Source organism: Apus apus, chromosome 5 (genome assembly GCF_020740795.1).
Source record: "Apus apus isolate bApuApu2 chromosome 5, bApuApu2.pri.cur, whole genome shotgun sequence".
Lineage (NCBI taxonomy): Eukaryota > Metazoa > Chordata > Aves > Apodiformes > Apodidae > Apus > Apus apus.
Window position 1 is genome coordinate 55981343 of NC_067286.1, and position 16208 is coordinate 55997550.

The 16208-nt window shown below is 37.5% G+C and overlaps 1 protein-coding gene across 3 annotated transcripts in view; it reads left to right on the forward strand.

Moving 5' to 3' along the window:
- The window catches only part of TDRD9 (tudor domain containing 9), a 56012-nt gene that overhangs the window by 22499 nt on the left and 17305 nt on the right, over positions 1 to 16208 (forward strand). For all 3 annotated transcript variants that reach the window (XM_051621864.1, XM_051621865.1, XM_051621863.1), the window contains 14 exons: positions 2405 to 2459; positions 2601 to 2685; positions 3344 to 3401; positions 3974 to 4078; positions 5465 to 5562; positions 5914 to 6045; positions 6759 to 6921; positions 7005 to 7068; positions 7544 to 7607; positions 9498 to 9542; positions 10470 to 10523; positions 11299 to 11415; positions 12365 to 12472; positions 15992 to 16092. In XM_051621864.1, coding sequence (XP_051477824.1) covers positions 2405 to 2459; positions 2601 to 2685; positions 3344 to 3401; positions 3974 to 4078; positions 5465 to 5562; positions 5914 to 6045; positions 6759 to 6921; positions 7005 to 7068; positions 7544 to 7607; positions 9498 to 9542; positions 10470 to 10523; positions 11299 to 11415; positions 12365 to 12472; positions 15992 to 16092 — 1249 coding nt within the window. The remainder of the gene's footprint in view (positions 1 to 2404; positions 2460 to 2600; positions 2686 to 3343; positions 3402 to 3973; positions 4079 to 5464; positions 5563 to 5913; positions 6046 to 6758; positions 6922 to 7004; positions 7069 to 7543; positions 7608 to 9497; positions 9543 to 10469; positions 10524 to 11298; positions 11416 to 12364; positions 12473 to 15991; positions 16093 to 16208) is intronic.

The window sequence follows — 16208 nt, forward strand, 5'->3', positions numbered from 1 at the left end:
TTTTCAAGTACTCTTACTTCATTTGAGTTATGATGTAAATTAGGCTTCCTGGCTGTCTTTTTTAGGTTCTGATGACGTTGCTGTCTCTGTATTTCCCTTTGATTGCCCACCCATCACCATTTTTTTTCTCCTCCAACTCACCTGGCCTCCCCCCAGCCCTGACCTCTTTTATCTCCCTTACCTGTAGTCACTGCCTTCATTTTCCAGCTTCAGTCTTTCTGACTCTAGTATTTGACTAATCTTTATGATCTCCTGCAATTTCTTTTCCCAGCCAACCTTGTATTATTACCACATTGGTTTCTTGCTGAATCTGTTTCTCCTTTACCCAGCTTCTTACTTTCTGGCCTTTTATCCTTGCTTACCTTAACTCCTTCATAACTTCCAGCCCTTTGCATCATGACATAGACTTTCCTCTTACCTTCCCTGAAAATTTCCTTCTTTCTCCACTTGCATTTGTCTTCCTTCCTTTTCGCTTCTTAAGTAACAGTCATCTAGAGTGCAAGAACTTTCATATCAAGGTGCTCAAGCTGTGTTTAGCCTTACTGAAAATTGCAGCAATCCTGTACTGCAGTTACAGAATAATATCCAACTGGAGAAGCCCAGTTTTGGACAGATTTTGAAAATGAGACTTTTGGAATTGAAGTCTCAAGAAGAAGTAAATTAGGCTTCTGAGAAAGCTTTATGCCTGTGGAGGCGTTCAGGAAGACAGCAAAAATCCCTTAATTGCAAGATTTCCCCTAGTAGACATGCAATCCATGCCCCAGAGTATAGGCACTGGAACTGCCAAAGGTAACATGGTTAAGGCAGAAATAGCTAATTTTTGAAAATAATGTTCTTTTTTTGTTTCCTTCGTCCTGCTCTTGGAAACAGCTTGTTTTGGCTGAAATACCTATATTTGATGAAATATCCAATTTTATCCTAAACCAGACATTCAGCACGTGGTGAGTGTTGTCATTTGTAAGGAACTGAGACTCAAGCTGAGAATGGGCCACTGGCAGATGGTCTTTATATCTAATATTGCCATTTTACTTTAGGAAATGTAAAATTATGCAAAATAACTCTTGAAAAAGTAATGGCTGCTTCATTTTATTGTTACAGTTCATTTCATTATTTCAGTTCATTATTACAGTTACTGTTTTACTCTTCATAGTGTCATAGAATGCCAGGTTGGAAGGGACCTCAAGGATCATCTGGTCCAACCTTTCTAGGTACTACTATAATTTATATGAGATGTCTCATTATGCTGTCAAGCTGAGACTTAAAACTGCCCAATGTGGGGGAATCTACCACTTCCCTTGAGAGATTATTCCAATATTTGACTGCCTTATGGGGAAAAAATTACTTCCAGTGGGAATCTCCCCAGGAGCAACTCATGTCCATTACCCCTTATCTTTTTGATGTAAATTTTCTATGTCTTTTCCTTGTAAATGGGGAGTCTCTATCTTCTTGGTAGCCACCCTTTAACTGCTGGAACATGGTAATGAAGTCTCCCCTAAGCCTTCTTTTCTCAAGGCTGAACAAATGCAGTTTTGTCAGCCTCTCCTCATCTGGTAGGTCCTCCAGTCCTCTGATCATCCTCGTGGCCCTTCTCTGGACCCTCTCCAGCCTGATCACATCCTTTTTGTAGAGCAGGGACCAAAACAGAAGGCAATAGTCCAGGTGTGGTATGACAAGCATCAAGTAGAGCAGGATGATGACTTCTTTATCTCTGCTGGTGATGCCCTTGTTGATGCAGCCCAGCATCCTGTTGGCTTTCTTTGCTGCTGCAGCACACTGCTCACTCATCGTGAGCCTGTTATCCACCAAGACCCCCCGGGTGCCTCTCCACAGGGCTGCTCTCCAGTCAGGTGGATCCCAGTCTGAACTGCACTCCAGGGTTGTGTGTTCCCAGGTGCAAGACCTTATACTTCTGCCTGTTGAACTTCATAAGGTTCCTGCTAGCCAACTCCTCCAGTCTGTCCAGGTCATCCTGAAGGATGGCTTTCCATTCTGGAGTGTCAGCCTCTCCACTCATCTTGATGTTGTCAGCAAACTTCATTGGGGTACTCTTGATCCCAACATCAAGGTCACTTACGAAGATGTTAAACATGATTGGGCCCAGTATTGATCCCTGGGAAGCCCCACTTGTGACCAGTTGCCAGTTTGAGGGAACTGTTTACTGTCACCCTCTGGGTAGAGTCTGTCTTGTCAGTTCCCCACCCACGGCACAGACCACTTGTCAAGGCCATAGCCAGCTTCTGCAGGAGAAGGCTGTGGGGGAGCGTTTAATTCCTTTGTTCTATTGTACAGTGAAAAGGAGGTGAGAGTGGAAATCAATTAAGAGTTTACATAGATGTGGGAATTGGTTTTAGAATTGTTAGTGATTACACAAAAGAAAACTAACTCCTGGTTACTTTTTCCCTAGGTTTGCATGAAATAACCTATATGCACTCATGTCTCTCCAATATGCTTAACAAAAGGTAAGTTAGATGGCCTTTGTTTCAGGTCAGTTAAACTTGAACAGGAATCCTACAGCTGTAGGAGTTCTAAGTATATGTTTTAGCACAGAAGTTTAATTTTTATGTTCTTGCATCAGTAACTATTCTACTAATTTTCTGTAGGTGGCAAGTGTATCCACTTCACTCACGTGTGACATTAGAGGAGCAAAGTAATGTATTTTTGGACTCAGTTCCTGGCTACAGAAAAGTAAATATTGCCGAATCATTACTTTTTGATTAAGTGTGTGCAGGAGTAATAATGGCAAATGTATATAAATTAATGTTACTTGTGCCACAGGGCAAAGCAGTTTTGTTTTTACAAGATGTAAACTGATTGCCTTTCTTACCAAGCTGTTGCTTTAACTGGTGTTGACCTCAAGAGAAGTGCAGTAACAGGAAGGTATCACTGAATTTATTGTGAGACAGTGTTTTTACCCCTCAGAAGAGTCTGTGTATGTCAATTCTTTCACCTGCATGACAACACTGTGCTGCTGGTGGCACTGCATAGCACAGTAGTCCCCCAGTACGGGGGGATCTTGTCCGCTTTGTATCCCACATTTTGGCTGGTGTCTTCATTTTCTTTAATGCTGCCAATAGTGTGATGATTTCTTATGACAGAGACATAAGGAAATATTTCCATTCTTCCTCTGTGTTGTCCTGTACAGTAGTACTTTATTAAACTTTTCTGATCTTTGGACAAGCAAATACAAGTTTTCTTTCTTGTATTGCTTTTTTTGTGTGTTTATTGCCTACTGTGTTGCCCTTGCTTTTCTATTTCTTTATAGCAAATAGGATTTTTAATGTAGAAACATTGTGAGTTTTGCATTTGTGCATTCATTGCTCATTTTTTTTTCTTAAAAACTCAGGTTATTCTATCTACAAACATAGCTGAGAGCTCTGTAACTGTTCCTGATGTCAAGTATGGTAAGTCATCTAAATCTTGTAGTTGTGTTTATATCATATCAGTAATGTTTTCCTTGCTTGTGCTTGCCTAAATCTCCATAATGTGTCACTATTTTACAAAATATAAGTTCTTTTCTCTAACAACAGAAAACAGTTCTAAATCTGGATGTATGAACAAATAGTAGAGCTACCGACTGGGGTGTTGATTTTAATCTTTATTGGCAGGGGAAGAAAAATAATTTTAAATGTAGTAACAAGCAGAATCAGACTTCATGTCATAAGTATCTTGAGCTTTTTATCCACATTCTGACTATTATTTAGAAATAATTGCAGCAGAAAAAGCAAATTCTGACATAATTCAGAAATCGTTGCCTTTCTTCTGCACTGACTGTTTATTATATTTATGTTCAAATCTAATGGCAGTTCTGTTAGTATTTTGAGTATCCTAGGCCTGGTTGTTTATAAATCTAGTGTTCAAATAATTGAAACTTTACTTTTCTGATAACACAAAGTCAACCAGTATGTTTTCCACTGCCACGAGGATAAATTGTTGCATAATAATTAATAGGTGGGTGTTTTTTTCCTAATTGCAGTGATAGATTTCTGCTTAACTAGAACTTTGGTTTGTGATGAAGAGACTAATTATCAAAGCTTGAGACTTCACTGGGCATCTAAAACAAGCTGTAAACAAAGAAAAGGTAAGGTCACAATAAGTAATTGTAAGGAATTTTAGAAGCTAACTTTCATGGATAATTCTGTGGTACTTCTATTAACAGTAAAGAGGATGCATAATTTTTGCCATTAATAGTTTATACAAAAACCTAATTCCCTACCATGTCAGGATATCAGAATGTGATGAAATAACTATTCCTGAATGTTTGTTTTATTTTGCTCAAGTATTTTTCCAGAGGAATGGTTTGTATTTTATGAGAAATAGTGAAAATCATGGGTCGTAAGACTTAGGAGGATACTTTGTTATTTGATAGTAATTTTTTTGTTATAGGTTATTTTTTTTAAAAGGGAGATAGGTACTTTTAGGTATTTATCAACTACTTATGAGTTTCAGCAGTAAAGGAAACTTTCATCTCTATTTGTCACTCTTAAATCAGTTGAAATACTCACAGCAATGTTTCTAGTGCAGACCAGTCCTTGTAGCACAAGGTTAAACAAGGTTTTATATCAGCTCTTCTTGTGAGACAGTATTCTTAAAATATTTCTGTTTCAATCAAGAAGAGTGCTAAATAGATTAATGACAGTAACAATTTAAATATAGTAATACCATAATTTTTAAATATTATGAGGACTTCACAATTACACCTTTATTTCCATTTGCTTCTGGGTCGGTGTGGATTCTGACAACCAACCAATATACCACCAGTATTTTGTATAGCAGACTTCGGCTTGTTATGCACATGACTTAAAATACAGCCTAATTCCCCAGTGAAGTATCCCACTGAGTGGAGTACCCTTTAGTTTGTTGAAGTGAATGGTGTTTGATTTTGTGAAGAAAGATTTTTCCAGAAACGGTGTGTTTTCTATAAATAATAGATTGTAAAGATGTTTTTCTGCTCATTGTAGTATCTTAAAAGTTGTTGATACAGGAGCTATAGAGTCAATAGGAAATTCAAGTATACTCACTGTGTAAAGAAATACAGAAGCAAAACACATTCACTTTCCATATATAATCTCCAGTTTAGTGGTATGCTAATAATGGTATTTTATTTAGTGCATTGACTTTTAACTATTTAAATGTAGATTTGGTAGGACTTGCTTTTTCGTGGTTTTGAGGAAGTATATTTTAGTGCAGGACTTGTCACGTCTTTTCAACTGAGAAAGATGGATCCTGACTTGAGTAATTTGGGTGAAATACTTCAGTAGCTCTTTTTTTAGTTACTGCTACTATGAAATTAAAATTATTTCTTCTTATGTAGGACAGAGAGAATGTCTCCATCAGGCCTGTCTGCTGCAAGAGGGCAAAATGCTCTCTTGTGTTGCTCAGCTGCCCAGAAGGCTTGTGGGTGGATGGGTTTTGAACAACCTGAAACTCAGGCAGTTTTCAACTTGGTAATTTCTTTTATGTAAAGGTCGTGCTGGACGTGTTTCCGAAGGGTATTGTTATAGGCTTGTACACAAGGACTTCTGGAAAAACCGTATTCCAGAGCAGTCAGTGCCTGAGATAGTGGTAAGACTTGAGAAACACCTAAGAATTTTTTTTAATGTATGTGGTCATAACAGAGACAGTAAAATGAAGCTTTGCTTTACAGTTCCTGAAGGCAGTGTACAATTTGAATACTTCCTAATAACTGTAACAGTGAATATGATTTAAGTTGATAAATAACTGATAAAGAGCTTTCCACATAGTTTTCTTCATAGAAGGAAATGCATTATAGCAGTAAAACCAACGTGGATTAGAAATAAGCAATCTGTTCCTAATAAAAATATCCTTAGTGACAGAAAATTAATTTTTCATGTAAAACACTTTGCCACACTTCCCATGGAGGGGAAAGTAACAATAACATTGTCTTCCCTTCAGCGCTGTCCTTTGGGAGCTACAGTCTTAAAAATAAAAAAACTAGGCATGGGGGGACCAAAAGCCTTGTTGGCAACAGCTCTTTCGCCACCCAGTATAGGTGACATTGAACGTACCATACTTCAGCTGAAAGAGGTAGGCATTCTTTTAATGTTGTTAAAATGAAGGTAATAAAAATGAACTTCACAAGTGGTTTTCTTGGTAGTTAAGGTAGTAGAAGTCTTAGTTGGAACCTGAAATAGAAACTATTTCAGAGAATAATTTTGTCTAGAGAATAATTTTTCACGTTTGTTGTTTGGTTACCATCCTCTTCAGCGTAATTTCTGCAATTACTTCATTAAAACAGAATTATAATTTCATCAGGGAGCAATAGTACAGTTTGAACTAGAATCTGTGGTGGGAAAGAATAAAAAAAGGCAAGAAAACTGGAAATCTGTAGATTAAACTGTTTATTAATAGGTAGCAAAATCACACTCTTACACGTTATGATGTGTAGGGGGCAGCATGGAGATCCCTTTCTTACCTACATAGGGAAGTTGGTGAATTTGCTTTTCAATTATGAAGTAGATATGGGGTAGGACATTCATTGCATTAGATTTTCTCTTCCAAAGTGGATAAGAAACAATACTTGTATACCAGTACCTTGCTTTCATATCCAGTATGTGCAATAGAAGCTTTGGTTTCAAAATACTAGGTTTTTAAAATTTAAGAACTTCAACTTCATTACAGTTTTGATACTAATTGATATTGCTTTGAGATAACTGCTTGCTTCTTGACTTGTTTCCTTACAAACTGGTCTTCTATTTGCTTTGTCAATTTTACAAGTTAATAACTTTTAATTTCTCTAGCTGGGAGCACTTACAGCTCATGTGCAGGAAGGAGATGATCCATATGATGGTGAGCTGACCTTCTTAGGAAGGGTATTGACACAGTTGCCAGTGGATCTGCATCTTGGAAAATTGATAGTCCTCGGGCACGTTTTCGGGTGCTTAGAAGAATGCGTTATTATAGGTAACTGAAAAAAGAACATGTGAGAACATCTCTGTAAAAACAAGTAATCTGCAGATTTTCATTTTGATTTGTTCTTGTTGTAGCTGCAGCACTCTCCTTGCGGAGTTTTTTTGGAGTACCTTTCCAACAGAATGTTGATGGATACAGGTATTACTTTAGTTATTTTAAAACTTCCTGAATACATTTCGGGGCAGAGGACTAAGTTGACCACTAAATATAATTTTTCATGTTGTGAGTCCAGTTTTCTGTCAGAGTGCCAAGAAACGCAAAGGAAGCTTTTCCAGGGCAGTAGAAATACTGAAATCTATGTGAACTGATTACTGTCACAGAGCTAACTTACCCTTTTATGAGTACAAGACCTGATTCTTGAGCTTTGTCATTCTGATGTGAACATGTGGGAGTGCATTAAAATATTAAATATTTTAAAAATCCTTGCTGTCTTGCTCACACAGTTTACTTTCAGCAAGGAGATCTGAATAAGAACAAATAAACATGGTCAATACACTTATTTTAATTATTCAAAGACCTGGAAGGTGTTAATAGTGTACCATTCTAAACTGTATAATGCATTTGATATTTTTTAAAAAATACTGTTGATACTTCTTTTTGTTTGTATTTCCAGGAATAAACTGGTTTTTGCTGGGAATAATAAGAGTGATTGTATTGCAATTGTGAATGCATTTAAGGTAATTCATTTTCCTGCTTATCTTCCAGTGAAATCTGATAAATCAGGACAGTGCTTTCTTGAAGGTCCACTTGGTCTATTTTCCTGTGTCTTAATGCATTATCTACATCTGTGCTTCTTCAAGACTTTTTCCAAATTGTCTTTGAGACTTTTTTAGGAGGAAATAATAAAAACCCTGTCATGGGCAGTAAGAAATTTGTATTGCTGAAAATTACAAATCTTCCCAATTACAGTTATGCAGAATATAAAGCCTTCAGTGTTTCAGGAAAGTCTTTCATTATACTGAGTTCTGCTTCCTAATAACGCAGCATTTTCTGAGGCAAAATGTTTTTCATCAACCTTGGAGGTGTTTAAATGCTGTTAAGTTACAATATAATGTGTTGTTGTTTTTTTTAATAAATACTATAAAGCATTTATTAATTTATTTAGACAGGTAGGTTTGTCTTCTGCAATTTGTTCAACTAGTAGTAACTGGGATAAAATTTCATTAGGAAAGAGTATATTCTGGTTGTCATCAGCTGGGCCTAAACTGCGACAGTTCCACTGAGAGCGGTTCCAGTCTTTGGTTTCAGTGCCTGAAGGGGGCTCAGTATCTGAAGGGCCCCACAAGAAAGCTGAGGGGGGGTATTTTTGTATAGGGGCATGTAGCAACAGGACAAGGGTAATGGCTTTAAGCTGGAAGAGGGTAGATTTAAGTTAAACATTAGGAAGAAATTCTTCACTATGAGGGTGGTGAGATGCTGAAATAGGTTATCCATGGAAGTTGTGGATGCCCCATCCCTGGAGTGTTCAAGGCCAGGTTAGATGGGACTTGGAGCAACCTGGTCTAGTGGGAGGTGTACCCTGCCCGTGAAGGGGGGTTGGAACTAGATGATCTTTCAGGTCTCTTCTTCTTATTGATGATTGTTTACATGTGCTTTAATACTCTGTCCATCTCCTCTCAGAAAACTAGGTGGGTAGCATATTGTATGTTGCTGTTTTATCAGGTGGCTAATGTACCTCTCCCAGCACAGGTCAGGAGTTCACATGCTTCCTGTGCTTTCAGAATGTGCCACAATCCAGAATCTCTAAGCTATGCCCAGCAATTCAGTGACCAAAATGCTGCATTTCCAATTTAGTTGCAGAAGCTGACAGCAAGTTTGAGGCAATGTATGTAATTACAGTTCAATCAGTTGTGCTTGAACTCCTTTTCAGTCTGTAGATGTGGCACTGCATGCCATAACTGCTAAGCTGACTTACAGGCAGAATAGTTGTCTTCCTACAGCAATTCTTGTTCTTTAGCATGTCATGGTACAACATTTGTAACCCTGCTGCCCTTCCAGCCCTCCAGTAATTCATTCTTAGAACTACATTTTGCAGCCACACCACTTTGCTTACATATGAGCAAGGGAAGAGCCAGAGTTCTTGCCCACCCTAAGCAAAATAGAGTAATAGTATTTATAAGAGTGAGAAGTTTTTTGTGTTTGCTGAGGAACCACCAGGCAAGCATCATATTAAGACTAGAATAATTAAATAATTAAGACTGGAAAGAACCTGAGGAGGTCTGTAGTTGAGTCTCCTGCTTAGAACAGGTTCAGCCATCCAGTTGGTCACAGTTACTCAGAGTTTTATAGACAGGATGCCCAAAAACCTGATCTAAGTTGGCACTGCTGTGTGGGGTGTTGGAACATTTGATTCTTATCAACAGATTTCCTTATACCCTATTGTGCTTACATATTTGTATTCTGTGTTAGCCCAAGGGCATCTCTGGTTTTTAAATTGGTATTACAAAGTTATCTTCAGTGTAGGTATAGAAAAAACTTAATTGTTTTAAGTGTCACATTAATATTTGTAATAATTACTCCTAAAGCACTACAGTTTGTGCCAGAGTATTATACCACTTCTTTCTTAGGCATGGCAGGCCTGCAAAGAAAAAGGGGAGCTGAGACATCCAAAGGTCAGTTAAACTTATTTCTTCATTTCTCTTCAAAGTTGGTGTCTTCAGTGCTGGAGCATTTTAGATTCTTAGTAAGGAATTTCTGCTAGCAATCCTTCTGCGTAATAGTTAAGATTTTTTCATATGTTAACAGAAGCATAGATGTTGGGAGAACATGAGTCTCTGAATCCAGTGCTGAGTATTTGCAGGCAATCCCTTATGTAGGCCCTTTCACAGATAGATCAACAGTGACCAAACGGTTTGAAAACCAAGCTGAAAAGGCAAATTGAGTTGTGGTTGAAATCAATATTTTTAATATGCATGTCTCTCAATTTTTTTTTAAAGAAACACATGAATCTCCCCCTACCAAAAAGCTCTGAAAGATGGAAGCATCAGTCACAGAAAGACCCAGTAGTATGCACACAAGAACTGCCTTCAGTCTTTATTTTATGTGTAGAACACAAAACCTTTTTTGTTTCTCTGCATCTTTCAGAGCATAATATGCTTCATGAACACCGATGCATAACGTACATTGAGTTAAGATGATTCTGGCCAAGATGGCCAAAATCTGTCTGGTAAAGTTATGCATCCAGATGAAGTTTTGTTTTCTTGGAAGAAACGTCCATCTTAAAGTAGATTCTGTAGTAGCAACACAGAGGAGTTAGATTTGTGGGTTTGGATGAAAATTTTAGGTGATTCACAGGTGTACTGGTGGTAACCAAAGTATGGTTTATTAGCTATATATATATATATCTTTGTCTTATAATATAACATTATAATATTACTCGATAGGAAAGCAAAGATAGCTGTGAAATGAGATAAAAATCTTCCATCACTGATAAAACTATTATTTTTGTCTACACAAAAGAATAAGAATAAGCTTACTAGCAGTGCAAGTAACAAGATTCTAGGAATTTTTGCATTTGCATTTTTCACTTTCTTTGCTAGGAAGAGCTTGAGTGGGGTCGATCAAATTCTGTTCACATCAAGAGGGTCAGAGAGGTAAGAGGAAATAGATAATAATTTTTACAAGCAGGACTTTAACTTTCCTTATTTTCTACAAATGTTAAGATCTTGGACAAGCCTATTGTATTATTATGTATCCATCAATATATATAGTTTTCCTTTAAATAAACTCTGAATTTTTAGGTTTTGTTTCTTTGAGGGAGGACAGATGGTGCTGTTTAAAGTTGTCGGAGAATATCGGGGATCAAGTGCAATTTTAGACAGATGAGACAGAAGCTTTATTAACTACAATTATAATGAGGAAACATTTGCCCCTTTGCACTTCTCTTTTCTCTGAAGTAGTTGCAGAGACCCCCTTTAAAATAAAGGAAAGAGGTGAGGAAAATCTTTGTAAGGTTAACCAAGCCAGGTGTGCATTCTTGTAAAGAGTGGACTTCAGATCATGGTTTATAGGTTAATAAGACCGACTACCCGTGCTTGAGAGGAATGGACTCTTTAAGAAGTTTAATTGCAGCAGTTGACATCATGGAGAGATGGCTTTGGGTGGAACCTGCAGGAGTGGCACATCCAGCATGAACTTAGCTGAGAAGTCGGGGTTGGAGACAGTGGTGTTAAACTATTAACTGTTTAACATTTGTTTTAACATCTTCTAGAACTCCAGTATTATTTGCTACTTTTACAGGTCCCCCTCTGTAGGTATACCTAGAATGGAAAGGGAGTTTCCTCACTTATTTAGACTTTACAAACATTTTATTTTAATTTGTGGATGATTTTGATATGATCAATATGTAACTTAGAGTTCAAATTTCAGGTGGCAGAGTTATTTAACAACTTGAAAAAGCGAATCAGAGCATTTAACATGTATGTTAATGCTCAACCATCTGCTAGAGATCAAGAATGTGTGTACAAACAACGTTTCATTTTGCAGGTAATGCTTTATTCACTCTTCAGGAGAGAGCCATTATTTAAAAAACTATAGCTGGATTTTTATGTAGTAGTACTGATGAACTAGTATTACACCTGTGTTTAAAAATTTTAAAAATCTGTGGATTTTGAGGTTGCAGGTGAGAAAAAGTAATTATTTTTTATGACTTAAAAGAACAACTAATTTTACTTTTAATGGTTCAGAATTCACACTAAGTTGATCCTCTGGCTCTTCACTTCTGACAGTTCATCAAAATCAACCAAGATCAGTTCAGACATGTATTTAGACTAATCTTTGTTAGAATCATATGAATCTAAAGAAGGATGGTTTCTGTTAGAAGGCTAAGAACTAACAGTTTTGAAAATGATGTTTTCACTTGTTTTGAATGCTCCATTTGAACCACCACTAGCTTGGCCTATTTGGTGGGGAAGGAGGAAATTCGATGTCTTTCAGATATTGTAACTTTTTCAAATTCCCAGTTAAATTTCTCGTCTAATTAGACTGATTAATAGTGATTTATTTTTTTCACAGACTTATTTATCATTTCAGTGGCAATTGGTCTAAATGTGTAAGAAGTGAACTTTTCAGATCTAAATTGTTAATACTGTAAAATGGAACATGAAAACTGAACAAGCTTCATGTAGCTATTTTATGTTAATTTTTTTTAAATTAGGGCTTTTCTTGATATCAGGGTTAAGAGTTATACTTTTCGTAGAGCAAGTTTGCATACAAAAATATTAAAATGTTGCAGAATTGTTCAAGAAGTTGAACTCTTTTCATTAAAATGTTTTTAAGGACTTGCATGCGTTAATGTTGAGACTGAAATGGCAGTAATTCCTGGAAAGACACAGGAAAAAAAATCTGTCAGTATCTCTTTATGTTGCTAGTGTATCTCATTTCAGGAAATTGAATATAATCTCTTGTGTTTTACCAAATGTTATGTTGATTTCAGGTTGCAATAGCTGGTGCTTTCTATCCAAACTACTTTAGTTTTGGAAAATGTCTTGTAGAAACTGCTGCGAGAAACCTTGCTGGCAAAGATCCAAATACCACTGTAATGGTATGTTAAGAAGGTGGATGACTTGATAAAGAATGAAGTAATAAATATATGTAGAGTTTGGGTGGTATTTTAAAGTGTTGATCTGTCTTGTGCATAGACAGAAATAATGATCTACTCTAAATCCTTGGTCTGTTGTCTTCTCTCCCATCTCCCTTCCTGTACAACATTGTGTGAATGGGCAATTTTAGAAGAGTTCCTACTAAAAATTACTTCTGTGCATTTGATTGCTATTCTTGCACAGGCAAACAGCTGTCGTAAAACTAACAAAAGATTTGAAAAATAGAGCAGGAGTATCGAGGGTATGTTTTAGTGAGTATGAACTGTGTTGTTGCAACTTTAATATTAGTTCTTTGTAATCTCCCACTTGAGAGTGCATGGCATGCATGTTTGTTGCTTTAAGGTTACTCAGGTGTTGCATTCTGCTTTCTTTTTTACCTTTTAGGAATATTTTTTTCTGATTCACTAAGTGCAGGTTTGAAATGGCTGTGTTGATTTTGCAAGATGGCACACAGTCTGAACTAGGAAAATGTTTGGTGTGTCTGAACTAGGCATGCCATTGTAAAATAATCATGATCTATGCTTAAAGAAAACACACTTACAAGCAAGTGAGCCTCAAAGAATAGACTTGTATTGGCACAGGAGAAAGATATATGGAGAGGTAGGAGAGAAACTCACAAAAGCTTACTGACAAGGAATTTTTTCATGCTTTACTAGCACCAAAGAAGAGAGGCTGATTCTGTATTGAAGGAGATGCTGGCCTGGTAGTATGTATGCACAAACATATTTATCTATGTTTTGAAGTTTTTAACCTATTTTTTCAGGATATTGAAGGAAAAAAAAGTAAAATCCTGTGTAACACACTAGACTTGTTCTGGTGGAATAAAGACAAGACTAGTCTTGCCACAGCAGCATTGACTAAGATTAAAGAGCTATTTACATATATCAGCTGGTTGTTATCTTTTAGAAGGAAGAAGCAGGTGCTGTGTCTTTATCAGTGTAAATGATATTGCTGGGCACAAATGCTTCACATTCCTCAAGCTCTTGATCCGAGGCACTCTTCTTACAGCTGTATGATATTCTAATGATTTGTGCCAAAATTATGAAAGGCAATTATTCCTTTCATTCTCTGGTCTCTCTAAATCGTCTTCCCTTGAGGCAGTTTTTCAGTCTGACCTGGCCATGTTTTTGACCAGCAGCAGATCCTAGTATTAGAATTTGAAGGCATATGAAGATTTTCTATAAATAATGTATTCTTTCCTGTCTAAGATTGTAACAACCAAAGGGCAGAATAGACAGTTGTGTAGCTAAAAGATAGTTCAAAATGTAGAAGTTTTAACTTGCTAGGTAGGAGTTCTATGGTTCTGTGTTAAAAATCTCCTACGAGAGTGATGATAGAGTAAGAAAAAGGGCTGTCTGGGTACAGTGGCATAGGAACAAGTTGTGAAACTACTGCCTTAAGCTGTTGTGAATTGCTGCTACTGGAGTCTTGCTTTGGTTTTGACTGCTCAAGCCCTTTTCTTGCACTGAATCTTGTCTGAGTCCTGAGTGATCCAGGTATTAAAGTGAGAGAAAGCAATTCTGCTGCTTTGTAGAGTTAGTTTTCAAGCTAGTTTAGCTCACAGAACTTGTGAAATACATTAGTATCTCTCCTGTTGCCTTGGTTATGCAAGGTACAGGCATAATCCATTATACTTAACTATATGCTATCTGTAGAATCCACTGTGCTTAACATCACGCATTACACTATACTTAACTAGAATGTTACTTTTACCAAAATGTCTTTGAAAAGATGTTACAGCTCCCATAACTTCAGCCATTTGTTGTAGTTTCAGGATTAAAATCCAAGAATAACAAAATTGTTTAATAATTCAATTTGGAAGTGAACTCATGAAGTTATCTAGTCTGGTGATAAGGTCCAAGCAGGATTAACAGTGAATTCAGACCATGTTGCTTGGGTGTTACCCACTTGGGTTTGGAAAAAGCCCTGAGGATGGAGATTCTGCAGCTTCCCATGGGATCCCACCTACCAGTTCCCTGAATAAACCAAACTGCTGTCCTAGATTACAGGCTGTGTATTCTGCTACCTGTCTTCCTCACTCTCCTTAGGATCTTCAGATCCCCTCTTCCCTGGTTGCACTTCCCCAGGCTACTCTTACCACTTCCATAACAAGTTCTATAGTGTTTCCTAATAGCAGATCCAAATAGCCGTGTTTGGCTCATGACCTATGTTCAGGAGTTACTTTCAACACCCTTCATGAATCTAGGAGCTTGTGTCCTGCCCTGTCAGGGACGTTATTGTCTCCCCTTAAGATGCAGGGTCTGTCATTTGGAGACCTGCGCAGGTTGCCTAAAGCTTGTCTGCTTCGTGTTCCCTGATGCTCTGTTACAAATTCTCCCCTCACCTTTACTGACCTCTTCCTTATCCCACAAAGTCTGGGTTGTCTCATTGTCTGCTCCATGTGAGAGCATCTTATTTGAGCTACTTCTCCCCACAGAGCAGTCTAGGAGGTTGCCCTTTGGCTGTCATCCCTAAGAAGCCTGTGTCCCTCCGTAAGTGCTCTCCAGTTGTGCAGGCTGTCTGACCATACCTCAGTAATTCAGTACGTGGTGGTTCTGCCAGGACACACAGAGCTGTAGCTCCTCCTGTTGCCCAGGCTATGTACACTGCCTAGGAAGTGGTTCCCCATGGTGGGCAAGGAAGCACAGCAATCCATTGCTTTTCTGTTCTAAGCGAAGAGGGACACTAGACAACTTCTAGGAAAAATTATTAAATTAATAGATATAATTACAAATTAAGCTGCTCCATTTATATTTAGAGAAAGAAGACATTTATCTACTGGTTTAAGGCAGTAGGGCAGCAACAGTAGGGCAGATTCTATTGTCTCTTGAAATTTTTTAATTTAATATAGTATATATTAAATTAAAGTGGAGTGGAGTGGATCATCTCCCTTATGAGGAAAGGCTGAGGGAGCTGGGTCTCTTTAGCTTGGAGAAAAGGAGACTGAGGGGTGACCTCATCAATGTTTACAAATATGTAAGGGGTGAGTGTCAGGGAGATGGAGTTAGGCTTTTCTCAGTGTTGACCAGTGATAGGACAAGGGGTAATGGGATCAAATTGGAGCACAGGAGGTTCAAGGTGAATATTCGAAAAAAAATTTTTACTGTGAGAGTGACAGAGCACTGGAACAGGCTGCCCAGAGAGGTTGTGGAGTCTCCTTCTCTGGAGACATTCAAAACCCACCTGGATGCATTCCTGTGTGATGTGCTCTAGATGACCCTGCTCTGGCAGGGGGGTTGAACTAGATGATCTTTGGAGGTCCCTTCCAACCCCTAGGATTCTATGATTCTATTCTATGATTCTATGTTTCTATTCTATATAGTATTTTTGGAACTTGTTGCATTTTAGGTTGTGTATCAGTGTTGCAGCTCAGATGAAGGGGGAAGCAAACTATTCAGATGAACTTAGTAATGCAGTAACATATTTGAACATATAAAAATTTTACTTATTTTTCTTAACAGCTGAGGAATATTCCTCCCTATGGATATCTATACCATAAACAGTTACAGTCTCTGTTTAGACAGTGTGGGCAGGTAAAATCTATTACCTATGATGGAAAAAAGTAAGTATAAAATACTTTAAGAATGCTGTTTTTCTTACTTTCTCAGTTATCTAGTAATCAGTTTATCTCTTTATCAATGGTGCACTGACAAAATGAGTTTATTTCTCATCTCTTTG